Below are 18,272 nucleotides of genomic sequence, written 5' to 3'. Positions count from 1 at the left end.
TCTTCCTACTTATTTTCCTGGTGGCAAAACAAACACTGTTGCCCTTCAGGCAACAAAAATGGCTAAATGGACAAGCGTATGGCATGCAAGCATGAGAATCAGAGTTCAAATCCTGAGAACCCACTTAAAAACCAGATGCACAGTAGTACTCTTTATGGTCCTAATGCTTCTGCAAGGAGATGGGACACTAAGAAAGGAAAATTCCCAAAAACTCTAGAACCAGCTATCCTGAAATTCACAACAGAAAAACATTAATAAAACCCTGACTCACCAACACTCATATTTTAGTGTGTGTGTCCCCATGTTCACATGCATGAATGCACACATAAACACACTGAGCATCCATATACATGAAATACACAGACACGCAAGAGATACACATACAAATGACCTTCACTGAATCTCTCTCTCTCTCTCTCTCTCTCTCTCTCTCTCTCTCTCTCTCTCTCTCTCTCTCTCTCTCTCTCACACACACACACACACACACACACACACACGTGTGTGAGAAACCTTAGCAATCATATCTGTGATGACATCATCTCTGACTTTTATGTGAAGCAATCACAGCGTTTGACACCTATTTTGTTGCTCTTGAATGATACAGCACAATATCCTAATCTTCTCTATTCAGTAACTGGAAATTTATCAAGATCATAGCAACCGAAGGTTGAGTAACCAAAGCTTCTACATGAAGGAATCAAGTAGCAGTTGCTTTGTTCCAGTGCTATCATTTGGGAAAGGCAGCAAAGACCAGACTCAGGAACCTAGGGAGTGGCTCTGTGTACAACCCTTTTACACACACTGGATGTATTGAAGACAATGGCACTGAAAGAATGGAAGAAACATTTATTTGCAGACATCAATAACTGGCGATAGGAAATCTCAAAAATTTGACTGAATGGAAATGACAGTGATTTCACATTAATCATGTCCAGGGGGTAATAAATATACAAACTGCTAATAACTTAAGCATTGTAGTTATAAGTCAAATCTAATCTACCTTGTAAACATAAAATGTGGTTTATAGATTGGACAAAAACATAGAAATGAAACGTTGTGAAAAGCTATCAAAAATAAGGGTTGGCATTAGTCACTACAGATGATTAAAAGATGCCTTATTGGGAAAGAGCTTGCAAGTTGTTAAATTACACATTAAATTATGATCAATTGATTCTGTGGTCAGTCTGCAAAATAACTGGACCCAGATTATGACCATTTTTTTACCAAAGAAAACAACGTAAAAGAATTTTTCATATTCACATACCAATTGTGGCTTCCTCTCACGGCCAGGACATCCTGTTCGCTCTTTTGATGCAAGTAGTATAGTGGATTCTTCTAACAAATTCACACAAGTGGTTAAAATTAACAATGTGAACAGTCAGTAAAAAAAAATTATCATCTATATACCCAGTCATTTGAAAACCTATAAAACTAAGTAAAAAAAAAAGTGGTACTTTAACAATTAAACGTTTCTGTTAAGTTTAATGTTCAACTGTATATTTATTTACTGGCTTATGAAATGTATACAACTACCAAGTATTTTATAGAACAAATAGACACACACTAGGGCCACCACATTGAAGTCATGCTCATATGTCAAAGATGAATGCACAGACTGTCCAAGTAAGCAGAGATGAACACACACATGGAAACAGAATTGATACTTATGTGGAATCACAGAAAGCCACAGTGCACACTGTTTCTACCTGGAGAGATGAAAATGACAAGGACCTACTTTCCTACAAGTTCTTACATGTCATTCTGCAAATACCTTCTTCCTCATATTGCAGATGCGTGTCTCTACTATTTTGACACACCATATCTTTCTCATAAGACTCAGCAAAGGATGTGAAGTCTTCTTGGGTTCTCATTCTGTAGGTCAACATTCGCCAAACTACCTTGGAGTTTCATTCTTTTTCAAATGTCACCTTCCCATTTGAAGCGTCAATTATTTCTTTAGATATCTAATTGTTTGCTTCTGGCCTAAAGGTGACAATGTTTGGACCACTTTTTTGATTTACTTTAATTTTTTAGTGATGTTTGTTATCACTTTATACATATGGATATGTTTAGTCTGCTTGTGTATCTGTCACCATGTGTGTGACTGGTGACTACAAAGCACAGAATCAGGTATCAAATCCCTCGGAGCCTCAGTCACAAAGGGCTGTGAGCCATCTTGTAGGTACTGGCAGTTGAGCTCTTAGTGAGCTGGTTTGTGTCCTGGAATGTGTTGGACATAGGCGAATGATTCTATGGTGTTCATACACAGGTACTTCCTAAGGTGACTGTGAAGGGGGAGAACAGGAACCTGAGGAGGTGTGGAAGGTGGGAGAAAAAGAGGCAGGGAGTGTTGGCTAGAAGGAGCCACTGTCCTTGATAATAACTTGAGTACATGTGCCCCTGTCTATAGCTGCCTACCATCGTTTACTGTAAAGAAAACCCTCCCACTGAAGACTTCACATGTCTTCCCTCAATGCATTGCTACCAATGAGGGAAACAAGGTGCCAGCTGACTTCTGGTTCTACTGTTCGCTGCCGAGACCTTTTGCTGCTCCTGTCTTATCTACATTCTTCCTACCCATATAGCACAGCCGCCCTTCATTTTGTCAAGAATGTATTTCCAGGATCTCCACTAAAATCACTGGCGTGATTTCCTTGTATTTATTCTTTGTATACTTCACCCATTTTAATCGTTGTTGCCTCTTCTTAAGCACTCCTCTGTTTCCTAAAAGAGCCTGAAGCTCTTTATTCCACAACATCTTCTCCACTGACATCTTGACGCAAATTCTTTCGGAAGCTGTGAACACCCATACACGACTGTCACTCAGTACTGTCTCATTCCTCCATGTTTATGGGGCAACTTTCTTTGGAAAAGAGAATGTCTCCGTCTTCTTGTCTTAGTGGGCATTCCCTGTGAGGACGTCTAACTGTGGTTGTGAGCCTAACCTTTAGCGGCTGAGCCATCTCTACAGCCCAACAATGGCTTCTGAGTAACAGAGTCCTCACCTTTCTCTTTAGCAGCTCCAGTGCTTTCTCTTCTTTCCTCAGGACCCACAGACACTCGAGCACTCCACTTCTGCCGCTCGAAGATGGGCTGATAAAATGAGCATCAGTAAGGAGCTGCCGAGATTCCCTGACATCACATTTTCCTTTGTATATAATCAATTGTATATAAATAAAATTTGTATGTAAAAAAAAAACCAAAAAGCAAAATTTGGAAACAGATCCTTACAAATGCTATCTAAACATATCTGTATTTTCTTTCATTTGGTAGTTGACCATAGGAATCCAGAGGAGACATAATTGTATGAGTCTATATTGTGCATCCTTTAACAGGAAGTTAACTTCAGGATGCCTAACTAGCATTCACAATAACCACAAGCCACTAGAATAATGAAAAAGCATGAGGACAAATCTTATTCTCATCTTGCTATAACAGGACGAGACACTAAAATGATTTTGGTGGACAGAAATGCTTCTTGCTGCAAAGTGAGAAATGCACAAGAAAAGAGCCTTCTCACCGTGTCCTCTTGAAACTATCATAGTCATTGTTATAGACCTAAGGTTCTAAATATATTAGCTAAAACCTTTAATAAGAAAAGATCTGATTGCATAGAGAGACCAGGTCATATGGAAAACTTCCTTAGTTTGCCAGTTAAATAAAAGCATGAGAAAATAACATAGACTACACGAGTTCTTTTTTAATTAAGACAGAATAATAAAACTATGTAAGGCATTCATAAGGGATGGGGCATAAAACCTTTTAAAAACTAAGCTCCTGAAATGTGTCTGGCACTGAGGGCCACATTGGCGCCCACAGGCACAGGAACACAAGTGAGTGGTGGTTGTTTCTTTTTCTTCTGCCAAGACAGCTGAGGATATGAAGACACCAAGAATGAAAGGAAATGCTTTAGTCATCTCTGTGTTGATGGTGCATTAATGAAGGAAACTACAGCAATTTCCTCTGTGGTTGATTTTACCAACTGTGAACCCAAATTCTCCTCCTCATTCCCCGTGTCTTCTGTCTGTGTGTAGTTTGTTTACTGGTCTGTCTGTTGCCTTTCTAAAGTGTATGTTGGTCTTGCTGTTCTGTATCTGTGCCTGTGCATGTCTGTGCCTCTCTCTCTCTCTCTCTCTCTCTCTCTTCTCTCTCTCTCTCTCTCTCTCTCTCTCTCTCTCTCTCTCTCTCTGTGTGTGTGTGTGTGTGTGTGTGTGTGTGTGTGTGTCTGTGTGTCTGTATGTCTCTGCCCATATATGTCTGTACCTGTGTGTGTGTGCCTGTGTGTATCTGTGCCCGTGTGTGTCTGTGCCTGTGTGTGTCTTTGCCCATGTTTGTCTGTGCCTATGTGTGTCTGTACCTGTGTGTGTCTGTACCCATGTGTGTCTGTGCCCACGTGTATCTGTGCCCATGTGTGTCTGTGCCTGTGTGTGTGTCTGTATCTGTGTGTGTCTTTACCTGTGTGTGTGTCTGTACCTGTGTGTGTCTGTGCCTATGTGTGTCTGTGCCTAGGTGTATCTGTGCCCATGTTTGTCTATGCCCCAGTGTGTGTCTATACCCATGTGTTTCTGTGCCCATGCGTACTGTGCCTGTGTGTGCTTGTGCCTGTATGTGTTTGTACCTGTGTGTATCTATATCCATGTGTGTCTGTGTCCATATTTGTCTATGCCCATGTGTGTCTGTACCCATGTGTGTCTGTGCTCATGCATATCTGTGCCTGTGTATGTCTGTGCCTGCATGTCTGTATCAGTGTCTGTCCCTAAAAAGGGCTTTGCTCTCTGTTTTTCTGAACAGCACAAAAAAAATGCAGGAAAGGAACAAGAACAATTTAAACTGAAATATTTAATACAATTTGAAAGGGACAAAATCACCTTAACGACCTTGAATACCACTCAAAATGGCAAACATCTGCTATAAACTATGCCCACACATTACTTCCAATGCTTGTGGGATACATATTCTTTAAGGTTACTGACAATGCTCTCAACAAATGGTTATCACAACACACATACACAGATACATTATCCTGTGCAAGGGATTGGAATAATACATAGCTTAAGGTTAATACTATGCATTTAGGTAGGTTGTAAAGCTGATTACATGAATAAGGCACAGTAAAGTTGGCTAAGTTGTTCTTTTAAAGGCCGACTAAGCTTAAATGAGCTGAGCATACAGTAGAGTAGGCTAAGCACGTGATTGTAAATGATCTCAAGGCACATTATTAACTTGGCTGCAAAGACCAGCAAAAGTTCAGTCTCTTTGGAGTCAAGCGATATTTTAAGAAAAATGTGCCACCATAGATCTCTATATCTGTCTTCTTCTTAGTAGAATTTTTAGTCATTAGGAATGATCATCTTAGCATTGATCAGGTTCAGAAGGGGCCACTCTTCTACTGATCCTACTCTAAACAGCTGAGTCAGCGGTTCAAATTGGGGGGTCTGTCTCTGCACTAGGATCTTATGATAAAAGAACTCCAGCAGTAAGAAAAGGATATGAGGGAAAAAATTCCAAGGCTAAGGCTGAGGAGGAGGTAGTTACTGAAGACTCTGAAAATGTTATACATGGTGCAACTGACATGTTCTGAGATTAGATATTATATATTGGACATGATTTCACTATTATAGTAAGAAGTGTCTCACCAGGACAGTGATACCTATAACCATCTCAGCTTGTAGTGAACGTTCACCAGTAAAAACTATCTTAAAGGAAAATCTAAGGTCCTGAATACCTTCCGTTGCTTCTTGCCACTGCCAGCCCATTCCATCTGTTCCTCCTCTGGTTTCAGTTGTACTGTTGTGGCTCCTGAGAGATACATATGTATAGTTAAAATCAGACATTAAAACAGTGAAATAACTGTGATCACCTACTTAAGTGGTGATACAAATGTTAAGAAAAGAAGTGATGAAGACTCTCACCAATGGACAGGTCACCGAGACAGAAGCTAAACAGAGAAATAATAAACTAATGTTATGAGTCAATTGGACCTAACGGATAACTACAGAACATTGCATCCAAACACAAAAGAATGTACCTTTTTCTCAGCACCTCGTGGAACCTTCTCCAAAATTGACCACATACTCAGTCACAAAACAAGCCTCAACAGATACAAGAAAATTGAAGTAACACTTTGTATTCTACCAGACCACCGTGTATTAAAGCGGGATTTCAATAACAAAAACTAAGAAAAGCTTACAAACTCATGGAAACTAAACAGTGGTCTACTCAGTGACCACTGGGTCAGAGGGGAAAGAAAGAAAAAATGAAAGACTTTCTAGAATTCAACAAAAATGAAGGCACAGCATACCCCAACCTATGGGACACATGAAAGCAGTGCTTAACTCATAGCACTAAGCGCCTTCAAAAAGAAGTTGGAGAAATCTCATTCTAGCCATTTAATAACACACCTGAAAGCTCTAGAACAAAAAGAAGCAAACACACCCAAGAGGAGTAGGAAGAAGTAGGCAAGAAATTATCAAACTTAGGGCTGAGATCAACAAAGTAGGAATAAAGAATACAATTCAAAGAATCAACAAAACCAAGAGCTGGTTCTTTGAGAAAATCAACAAGATAGACAAACTCTTAGTCAAACTAACTAAAAAGCAGAGAAAGGATATCCAAATTAATAAAATTAAAAATGAAAAGGGGGCATAACTATAGATACAATGTGAGAAGTTATAATTTTTTTAAGCCTGTCATTTTTAAGCCATGGACTTTAATTTGAGCTGCCTAAATAACCATGAGTAAATGAGACACTATTGACCTTGACAATGGTTGACAGGATAATGCCTTCAAAGAATACTCTTCTTCTCCCAGGATCTTTTCATTTCAAATAGCTCCTCAGCGAGGGGTAGTTCACCATACCAACTTCCTCTCTCCATAGTGAGATCTTAGAACTTGTGCAGCTCTTGTACATGCTGTCACAACTGTGAGTTTATACCTATAACTGCCCTGCTATGCCTAAAATGCATTTGGGGTTTGGGAGATTTTTTAATTCATCTGCTGCCTCCTGGCCTTTGTAGTCTTTCCATTAACTCTTCCTCAAGATCCTTGAGACTTGCGAGGAAGTAATGTGACATAGATGTGTACTGTTTAGATCTGAAAATGGCACAATCTTACTCTCTGATGGTCAGTCGTGTGTCTCTGTTAGTCATCGTCTTCTCCAAGAACAAGCATGAATGGTGAATATTGAGAGTGCACCAACTTATGTTTATTGCAATAAGTTATTAATTGATGTTTTATTCTATATACCTTTAGCAAATAAGAGCAGTATGTTCCCACCAAGCACCTATGAAAAGGTTCATGGGAAAATAATGGTGGCAGGTATAGGCTTCATTTTGTGAACTGTGCCTTAAATCCTGTCAGGAAGTTATTAATTACTCCTCTAACATTCCTGTGGATATATCTTGCCAGGCCAGTCATTGTAGCTCATGGGTTTCACAGCTAGGAAATGTTGAGGGACATTTTTCTTCTCCCAGCCATGTAAATGCTAGCCAGTAGGGATGATATTTCTATATAAATACCAGATAGATTTCTCTTTGTTCTTTGATTAAATAAGTTTTATCTTTGGGTGTAGGGTCTTACTATAAAGTTATTGAGGGCAACCATTAATGGCAATAGCCTCTAATATTTGGGGGTCTTTGTCTCTTGATGCCAACAATTGGGTTTTACTTATTGGCCTGTGGTGTCTAGTAGGGGCACTGTATCACTGTCAGAGAGTAAGTCATTTTAAACTCTCAGCTTCTACAGCAATAGGTTCCCATTTGCCTGTTTTGAGAATCCTTTAGTGTTACTTGTCCACCCACGTATTTACTTCCGTACCCTTACCTCCTGTGCCAAAGCCAATTTAACCTTTCTTGTCCCATTACTCCTTACCACCTTTATATCGCTTCATTCTTTCTCCTCTCCACTTAGAGCCCCCTCTATATGGAGTTTTACTATTTTCCTATCCTCCTGGGATATCAGAAGTAAAACAGATATATGTAAAGGTTCAAAGCTGGCTTCCACATATGAAAGAAAACATATGGCATTTGTCTTTCTGAATCTGGGTTATCTCATGCAGGGTGATTATTTCCAGCTCCAGCCATTTACTTACATTTTCTTCTTTTAAAAATAATTTTATTTTTACTTTTTGTACATAGGAGTTTTTTTTAACTGAATGTATGTCTTTATAGTACATGCATGTCTGGTATCCACAAAGCCAAAAGGTAGCATCTGATATCCTGAAACTGAAGTCAGCGATGAACCATCATGTGGATGCTGAGAATCTAATCAAAGTCCTCTGAAAGAGCAGTAAGTATTCTTTAAACCACTGAGCCATCTCTCCAATCCTTAATTTTGGTTTTAAAAGCTGAATAAGAATTCATTGTACAAACGTACCACATTTTTGCTATCCTTACCTCAGTTGATAGGCATCTTAGCTTGTTCCTTTTCCTGGCCATTGTGAATAGAAAGGCAACAAACATGGATGAGCAGGTACCTCTGAAGGATAGCATCCTTTTGGCATATGATTAAAAATGGTATAGCTGGAACCTCCACAGGGATTTCTGTTGTGGCTACACCAGTTTTCACTTCCACAAGTGGGAAATAAGCTTTAAGTTTTTCTTTCCACACAGATGAGCCAATATTGTTGTTATATGTGGCTTTTTTTCTTTTATATTGTATTTGTTTGGCTTATCTTAGCTATCTGACTGTGACATGATGAAATCAGAGTGATTTTTGTTTTCCATTTCCCTGATGGTTAAAAATGTTGAGAATTAAAAAAAATTCTCAACTATTTCCATTTCATCTTTTAAAAACTCTCCGTTTGAGCCAGGTGTGGTGGTATATGCCTATAGTCCCAGTACTTACAGAGGCAGAGGCAGGTGGATCACTGTGAGTTCAAGGCCAGCCTAGTCTACTAAGTGAAACCAAGACAGCCAAGGCTACACAGAGAAACCCTGCCTTGAAAAACAAAAACAAAACAAAAAGAGGACTCTCCACTCAGTTGCTTACTCGATTTTTCAAAAGTATTTTTCACAATTTGTGTTATTACACACATATACAATAAACTACCTTTGGCAAGAAGAATCACAAAACAATCAGGAATTATATAAATGTTACTTTCATAGTGCTTTGGCTATTTGTATTTGGCAGCCTTGAAAAAAATCTTTCTTATCTTGGTGCATCTAACATTCTGAATGGCTTAGTCCATTTTTTATCAAGTTGTTCATATATATATGAATGATACTCTTGTGATGCCCAAAAATGTAAAAATAGATATGGAGATAAGTGACAATTTGCTTATTTTTATTCATAAATATTTGGGGACAATATTTTTGATGAAGAGAATGACTCTGTCTTCCTGCTTTAATAGGCATTCTGACAATGGCTTTTTATTAGCAGAGTTCTCACCTTTCCTTTCAGTGGCTCTTGTGTTTTCTCCACTTTCTTCATGATCTATAGACACTCCAGCACTCCACCTTGGTCGAAATTGCTCAAAGACGGGCTGTTAAAATCAGTGTCGTTATAAGGATCTGCACAGAGCACCTTTCTAAGATGCAGCTCGACTTCCTTATCAAAAGCAACTAGATATAAATTAAGGATGCATGTACAGAAAAACAATTTTAAAAGCATGGGATGAGATCCTTATATATGCTCTCCACAGTATATCTGCATTTCCCTTTATACAGCAGCTGCCCACAGATGTCCAGATGGGACATTATCATAGGCAGTAGAGTCTACACTGTGCTTACATTATCAAGGCTCCTTCCCTTCAACATTTACCCCTTTCAGGGGGAAGCACAGATGCTCTAATAAGGACCAGCTTGTAAGGAGAGCCACTCCCACTCTTACTCCCATCCCTGACCCAAATCCTACCCTCCTGAGAGGTTGCAAAGCTCTGCTCTCTAAGGAAAGCTGTAAGGCTGCTGGTGGCTTCTCCTCTGGCTGCTCTCCCACGCAGAGCCGACTCTGTACTGCCCAGGGTGTCATAGCAGAGCATTTAAACAATGCCAAGTAAGTGGGGATTACTCAAGGTCAGAGCAGATAAAATGGCCATAGCAAGGCATTACGCATCATTGCTGTGCCTGGATAGCATGCGTCTGTCACTGTTTTCTACACGTTAGATAAACAAACTAAAACCGCCAACACTGTAAACGGAGAGTACAAACGCAATGTATCATAATGACAGGCGAAGTCGGTGTGTAATATTTAATATGTTTGTTGAAGTTCATCACTGAGACAATGTTAACAGTGAAAGTTATTCTGTGAAGCTTAACACCAAAAGCCACATACTGGAAGACCGTGTTCTATTTATTGTTTGTGGGGTCCAGTGAACATCCCCATTTTCACACACACCTGAGATCATGAAGACCGCAAGAGTCCATGGAAAAAATAGAACCCTGCCCTCTGCCATGCTGCTGGTTAGGAGGAATTTTGGGGTGAATTTTCAGTCATTGGAAATGAACATCAAAGCATTAAACATGTTCAGGGAGGTTCGCTCTTTGCTCTTCGCACGTTGAACTACTTAGTCACCAGTTCAAAGCTATACTGTCTGTGCTGGGTACCAGGTAAGATGTCATAGGAATGGAACCCCAGTAATAAGAAAAGGCTGTGAAAGAAACCCAAGGATGGGGCTTAGGGACAGTTAGTCACTGAGGGTTCTGAAAATGTGCATGGCATATATATTAGATAATAATCTTTTTTTCTCTAGAATAACGTGACTTGTAACTCACTTATCCTGTATTAAATATTCATCAGTGAGAAGAATCCTAAGGAGAAAATGTGAAGTCCTTAGTACCTTCCGTTGCTTCCTGTCACTGCCAACCCGTCCTATCTGTGCCTCCTCTAGCCTCGGTTGTACTCTTGTGGCTCCTGAGAGATACAGATGTGTAGTTAAAATCAGACATTAAAATACTGAGATAACCATAACCATCTAAATAACTGCTGATACAGGTGTTGAAAATGAAGTAATAAACAATACGGGGTTTTGGTTTTGGTTTGGTTTTTTGAGACAGAGTTTTTTTGTGTAGACGTAGCAGTCCTGGAACTCACTCTGCAGATAAGGCTGGCCTCACTCACAGAAACCCACCTTCCTCTGCCTCCTGAGTGTTTGAACTAAAGGCATGTGCCACCGGCAAGAGGTTTGGATTTTTAATTTAACAATTAAACATTCGTTTCAGTTTAATATTCCACTAGTTTGGGGGAAAGTGTGCAGTTATCTAGAGATCCATATATAAAATAGATACACAGGAGGAGGCACAACGTTGAAGTAAAGCATGCACAAAAATGGGCCCAGTGAAAGAAACAAACATGACTTAAGAGACAAAATATGGGGGCTGGAGAAATGGCTCACAGGTTAGGAGCACTAGTGGCTCTTCCAAAGATCCTAAATTCAATTCCCAGCAACCACATGGTGGCTCACAGCCATCTGTAATGAGATCTGGTGCCCTCTCCTGGTGGGCAGGCACACATGCAAGCAGAGCACTGTATACATAATAAATAAACAAATAACTTTAAAAAAAAGAAACAAAATATGGAAGTACGTGTAATCACATAAACATTACAGACTATTGCTACTGCACTTGGAAGGTAAGTTTGCTGAACACACCATGTACTTCTGACACAGGGTGCAGGGGTTCCTCTATGTTTTGAGAGTCTCTTGGACAACGCTGACCAAGAACGCAACAGAGGCTTTTTCTCACGCCTAATCTTTGGGATTTTGTCAGGAGGTTCTTGGCTCTTGCAGGTGGCATTTTCAGCCAGGTGGAAAATATATGTTTTTTTATTTAAATAGATAGGTAGATCGATGAGATAGATAGATAGATAGATAGATAGATATAGATAGATAGATAGACAGACAGACAGACAGACAGATTACACAGACTTACACATTTTTATCTTCAGGAGGATAGTCAACAGTACGATTCTTTATACACACACACACACACACACACACACACACACACACACACACACACACATCTGGACCCCGGGGGTTCTCTAGCTTTCTGCCCCTAGCTCTGCCTGACAGATCACTGGAGTTGAGGGTGTCCATTCTAGCCCCTGGTTACTTGTTTTCGGCTGCTTTCTGGTTGTAGATAAAGACTTATTACCAGAAACTAACCTCATCCTTACCTTGTCTAAAATAGGGTCCAAGATCTCCATTCCTACACACTTTTGGGTTGTCTGTAAAACCAATCTCAAGGCATTAGTATGCCTGTCAACTGAAATTTGGGCCCAATACAAACTGGAAAATACTTTCACTCTGATCCGACATATTCATAAGAAGAATGGCAAATGATCTGAAATCTCCACCTTCAGAGTCTCTTTTCTATCTCCACTCCTGTCCTTTATTTCTGCACTTCAGGCTTCTGCACAGAAGTTTGCCAGCTCAAACTTCTAAACCTAATGCCCTAAATGCCCTTTCAGGATGTGATAAAATGTTTTGATTCTTTTTGCATGATGCATTTACAAGCTCCTAAGGAGAACATAAAAGTTAGATTAGATCATCCACCAAGTGCAATACTGGATGCTGCCAGTGAGGCACTTGCTACAGTGAGCTGTGCTGCATCTCATGCTTCATCATGAAAAGGAAACGTAACATAAAAATCTTTAGTAAATGTAGTGGGAGATTGGGCAGACAGGAAAGCAAGCACATAAAGCAATGTACTGAGACAGGGAAGGAACATTTTATCTCAGAGGAAAATGGGCCTGGAATTATCAGACAGAAATAGCAGGCCTCCTCAACAGGAAGGAATTCATGCCTGGTACTATAAACCCAGCCAGCTACCCGAGGCTAGGATGCCATGGACCTGAGAGGCGGACCTCTGCCACCACTTGGCTATACCAGCATTAACTTCTAACCACATTTTAAATTCTTATCCTTATGCACACAGATACATGTAGCTCTAAACCCTCATCCAAGAACTTTCTCTTTGTAACAGACAGAGACCATCACTGAAAACTACAGCTGGTCTAAATGTAGAGAACAAATCTTAGGATAAAGGAATAGAAATTTAAGCACATAAGGTATAGAATATACAAAAAAAATATTTCTGTGGTTTTCACTAGGTTCATGCTCAGGAATGCACTGGATATAAACAAACAAGTCAGTGCTGGTCATGTGGTAGTAAGTGATGCCAGTGAAAGGAACCTTCTCCCGAAAGTGTGAGTTTAGAAGGGTAGAGAGGAAGAAAGCACGAGAGGAGTGAGGAAGGCAGGCCAAGCGTGGCAGAGAAGTATGAATGGAAGGAGCCACACTACTCATGACAACAATGTGTACATGTACAACTGGTCATAGCTGTTCATGTTCATCTACTATGAAGAAAACCTAGCCCTATAAGACCTGGAACTTCAGCCCTTAATGCTGAATGGGTGGGACCTGATGACTCTTCATCTTACTCTCAGACTCTTAAAGGCTCTTTGATGCTTCTGCCTTATATATTTTCACACACACAGGCACGCGTGCACACACACACACACACACACACACACACACACACACACACACATATATATATATATATATATATATATATATATATATATATATCAATTTTGTTTTTCATTATATAAAGACATTCTAAACTATATGCAGTGGCCTCATTTCCCCTTATTTACACCTTGTAACTCCCCCACTTCAGTCTGTGCTCCATCTTCCGAAATACTCTTCCATTTCCTAAAATTTTTCATTTTAAACAAAAACTCTGATGATTTTAAGGCTACTTTAGCTCTCTCCCAATGTTCACAATGTAACATCCCTTAGAAGCTTAAGAGGTCAGAACATTCTCCACAGTAGAGTGGAGAGTGGGATATGACTTTCTCACGTACTCTGGTGCCTCACCTTTAACCATGTCCCCTGGAGCGGGAGACCTGGTGGCACTCAGAGGAAGGACAGCAGGTTACCAAGAAGAGACTTGATACCCTAGGAACATATACAGAGGGAGGAAATCCCCCTCAGGAACAGTCATAGGGGAGGGGAATAAGGGGAAAATGGAAAGGAGGGAAGAATGGAAGGATACAAGGGATGGGATAACCATTGAGATGTAACAAGAACAAATTAATAAAATAATATATATCTTGGGAAAAAAGATTAACATTATTTACTATGTACTATGTTCTTTAGGTTAACAACCATTTTGAGCAAAGGATATCCACATCTTCCTGTTTTAATAAGTATTCCTTTAAATATCTTCTTAGTAAATGACTTCTCACCTCTCTCTTGAGCGGCTCCTGTGTTTTCTCTACTTTTTTCAGGATCCATAAATACTCGAGCACTGCACCTCGATTGAAATCGCTCAAAGATGGCCTGATAAGATGAATATTGCTTAGGAGCAGCACAGGGGTTTCCTATCACCTCTCCTATCATACAGCTGGATTCATATCAAAAGCAACTAGATATAAAGGACACATGTACAGAAAAAATGACACAAGATCCTTGTTTATCCTCCCTGCATCATATCTGTATTTTCTTCATATGGAAGCTGACCACAGAAGTCCAAGAAGAGACATCATAGTAGACAGAAAGTCAGCACTAGACATCTTTAAACAAGAACTTAACTTTAGAATGCCTAATTGGTATTTGCAATAATCACAAATATTGAATATGTGTGTATATATATGTGTGTAAGCATACATATATAAACAAATCTTTTCACTTTGCTATGCAAACTAGTGTTTTCAATAATCACAAAAAATCATTTGATTTGAACATGTAATTATGCTCATATATGTAATCATTAGTGACATTGCTGATGATCACTCATTTGCTTATCTTTGTTAAGGCTACCTTTACTGCACTGAAGGTGTTTGACTGGGCAGCTATATCTCTGACTCCATTTCCCGTACCCTTTTATTTTAATTTTTGAGATGATCCTTCGGTTTCAGCTTCCTAAACACTAAGAATAGGACACAGTGTGCACCAGCCTTTCCAGGATCCATTCTTTTAACGACAGTCTTATAGCTGAATGTCAGTCTCAACGTATTCTAACACTAAGCAAAGTCAGTGTGTAATATTTTGTTATATTTGCTGATGTCTATTATTGAATTAACAATAACATTAAATGTTATTATATAGAGCATAACACCAGAGGGCCCATTCTAGGAGACAGTATTCTATTTATTGTTTGTCTTGTATATACCTGAAATTATGAAGGCAGCAAGAGTCTATGGAAAAATGGAACCCTGCCCTTTGCCACGCTGCTGGTTAGTAGGAATTCTTGGGTGAATTCTCAGTCACTAGAAATGAGCATCAAAGCATTAATCAGGTTCATGGGGGTTTGCTCTTCTGCTCTTCATACACAAAACTGTTTAGTCACCAGTTCAAAGCTGCTCTCTCTGTGCTGGGTACCCGGTAAGATGTTATAGGAATGGAACTCCAGCAATAAGAAAAGGTTGTGAGGGGCTGGAGAGATGGCTCAGTGGTTAAGAGCACTGGCTGCTCTTCCAGAGGTCCTGAGTTCAATCCCCAGCAACCACATGGTGGCTCACAACTCTCTATAATCAGACCTGGTGCCTACTTCTACAGATAAAGCACTCATATACAATACAATACAATACAATACAATACAATACAATACAATACAATACAATACAATACAATACAATAAAAAAGAAAAAACATTGCTTGCAGGAAAAGTTGTGAAAGAAATCTTAGGATGGGGCTTAGGGGTAGTTAGTCTCTGAGGGTTCTGAAAATGTTGTGCATGACATATATATTAGAAGGTATTTTTTTCTCTACAATAATGTGACTTGTATCTCACTTATCCTGTGCCAAATATCGTCAGTGAGAAGAATCCTAATGAGAAAATGTGAAGTCCTTAGTACCTTCCACTGCTTCCTGTCACTGCCAAACCGTCCCATCTGTGCCTCCTCCGGCCTCGGTTGTACTCTTGCGGCTCCTGAGAGATACACAAGTGTAGTTAAAACCAGGCATTACGTCAGTGAAATAGCTATGGCCATCTGCTTAATTGGTGATAAAAATGTTGAAAAAAAGAACAATGATGAAAAGCTGTGTTTTTAACTTAAACAGTTCAGTTCAGTTTAATATTCAATTAAATACCCATTGGCTTGAGAAACTTATACAATTATCTAGAGAGTCATAGACCAAATATACACAGGAGGGAGGCATGATGTTGAAGTTGAGCACACATGTTGAAGATGCCTGCTCAAATGGCTCCCTAAAACGGGAAGTAGCACAACTCTGGAGACAGAAGTGGCAGGCACACAGAATCACGTACAGTCACTCTGCACACTGTTCTCTACCTGGGGAGGGGACTGCTTCTAGGCGTTTTCTTAATCAAACCACAACTTCTTACCCTTCTTATCTCCTTCCTATCTAAAACGTTTTGCTCTACTTTTTGACTGGCCCCTTCCTCCTCCTAAAACTCAGCACAGTACCTGTCTTCTTCCTGAGTAACAGTTCTTGCCATCCAGTATACATTCAACTACCTCTAGCTGGCCAGTTTGTAAAAATACCATTTTCACTGGAGTTGTCAATCGTTTCTTTAGGTGTAACTCTTTTGTTCTTGGCCTAATCATAATGACCATCTTTTGCATAAGCGGTGTCACACTTATTTTACTCAGTAGTCATTTCTTGAGTTTTTACTAGGCTTGTGCTCTCAGATTTGGAATATGTAAAGAAATATGACAATGAGAATTGAACATAGGCCTTGCCTGGGCTAAATCATAAACATTGAATTTATGAAGATTATGAAGATAGAGAGGAAGAAAGAGCAGGAGTGGGTATGTAATGGGGGAGGGGAAGCCACGATGTCTCACATGGAGGAATAGAATCACATGACACTGATTTATTTACATGATCACTTGGCCATAGCTGCTTATGTTTACCTACTGTGAAGAAAACCTAGACCTAAAAGACCCAGTTTTCCAGCGTCGATGTCCTCCCAGTACTGAGGCACACAGGATGCATGGCGACACTCTTTTGTGGCCTGCCTTGTATTATCTCTCCCTGCATTTCTTATGCAGCTGCCCTGAATTTGTTGCATATTCTCTCCCATACACACCTGCTTGACTCCTTTCATTTAATCCCTGTAACTTTGTCTGTTTTAGTCTTTATTCTTTCATTTTAAATAATCTTCCCTGTCTTAATATTTCTCGTTGATATTTCCAACCACACACCAGCTCCCTCAGGGACAGTTTCAGTGACATAACCTCTGTCACAGACTTCAAAAGATACACACATTATTGTCAATTAAGACTAGCTCTTAGTCCGTGAACACTGGCTGAGCAATTGTCTTTGGTGAAGAGAACAGCTCCATCTTCCTGTTTTAACAGGCATTCCTTGCAATGACAATTAGTAGAGCTCTTACCTCTCTCTTCAACAGCTCTCGTATTTCTTACGCTTTCTTTGGGATCTACTGATACTAGAGCATTCCTCTTGAGTTGAAGTCTTTCAAAAATAGGCTTCTAAAATTAGAATTTGTAAAGTGTTACACAAAGGTGTCCTAACTACTCTCCAAAAACATCACAGTTTCCTCACTTAAAAGCAACTAAGTATAAACAAAGGAAACATGTCATGAAAACCAAACATAGGCATATAGATATATAGATGATAGAGATAGATAGATAGATAGATAGATAGATAGATAGATAGATGATAGATAGATAGATAGATAGATAGATAGATAGATAGATAGATAAGATAGATAGATGGATGATAGACAGGGAGATCCTTATATATGCTTTCTAAGTCACATCCTTATTTCTTCATACAGTGACTGAACACAGATGTCCATCGATTTGTGTTTTTATTTTGTAAGTAGTTGGGATTTGAGCGGTGATGAAAAGATTGTGCAAAAAATCCAAGGATAAAGTCACTGTAGATCCTGAAATCAGTGTATATTCAACAACTAAAAAGGAACAAGGGTGCTAAAATTAAATCACACAGATGTTGGTCTCGTTTCTCTTTCGGGCCGTGCGATGATAGTGAACCCCCACTCTCACCGATGAGAAGAATCTTAATTTGAAACCACGAGCTCCTGAATACCTTACGCCGCCTCTTGCCACTGCCATACCATCCTGTCTGTTCCTCCCCTGACCTCGGTTGCACAGTTTTGACTCCTGAAAAAATACAGATGTATAGCTAAAGTCAGCCAAGAAGTCAGCGAAATAAACATCATTTATAGAACCAGAGATACAAAATTTTCAAAAGTGAACAGTAAAATGTTGAACTTTTATTTTGCAATAAAATCTTCAGTTAAGCTTGACATTCAACCAGATATTTTCTGATTCGAAAAATAAATGTCATTACTAAGAGCTTCATACATTGTATTCCT

The 18,272-nt window shown here is 39.5% G+C and overlaps 1 protein-coding gene across 1 annotated transcript in view; it reads right to left on the bottom strand.

Annotated features, from left to right (window-relative positions):
- The window catches only part of POTEA (POTE ankyrin domain family member A), a 151,405-nt gene that overhangs the window by 40,760 nt on the left and 92,373 nt on the right, over positions 1-18,272 (bottom strand). The window contains exons 41-49 of the mRNA XM_084759824.1: positions 17,984-18,057; positions 17,307-17,403; positions 15,802-15,875; positions 14,191-14,284; positions 10,775-10,848; positions 9,388-9,481; positions 5,726-5,799; positions 3,006-3,093; positions 1,265-1,335 (exon numbers count right to left, since the gene is read on the bottom strand). Of these exons, the coding sequence (XP_084615950.1) occupies positions 1,265-1,335; positions 3,006-3,093; positions 5,726-5,799; positions 9,388-9,481; positions 10,775-10,848; positions 14,191-14,284; positions 15,802-15,875; positions 17,307-17,403; positions 17,984-18,057 (740 nt within the window). The remainder of the gene's footprint in view (positions 1-1,264; positions 1,336-3,005; positions 3,094-5,725; positions 5,800-9,387; positions 9,482-10,774; positions 10,849-14,190; positions 14,285-15,801; positions 15,876-17,306; positions 17,404-17,983; positions 18,058-18,272) is intronic.

The sequence above is a fragment of the Acomys minous genome (assembly GCF_964271855.1).
Source record: "Acomys minous genome assembly, chromosome: 15".
NCBI classification, from domain to species: domain Eukaryota; kingdom Metazoa; phylum Chordata; class Mammalia; order Rodentia; family Muridae; genus Acomys; species Acomys minous.
This window is presented reverse-complemented; position numbering and strand designations above follow the sequence as displayed.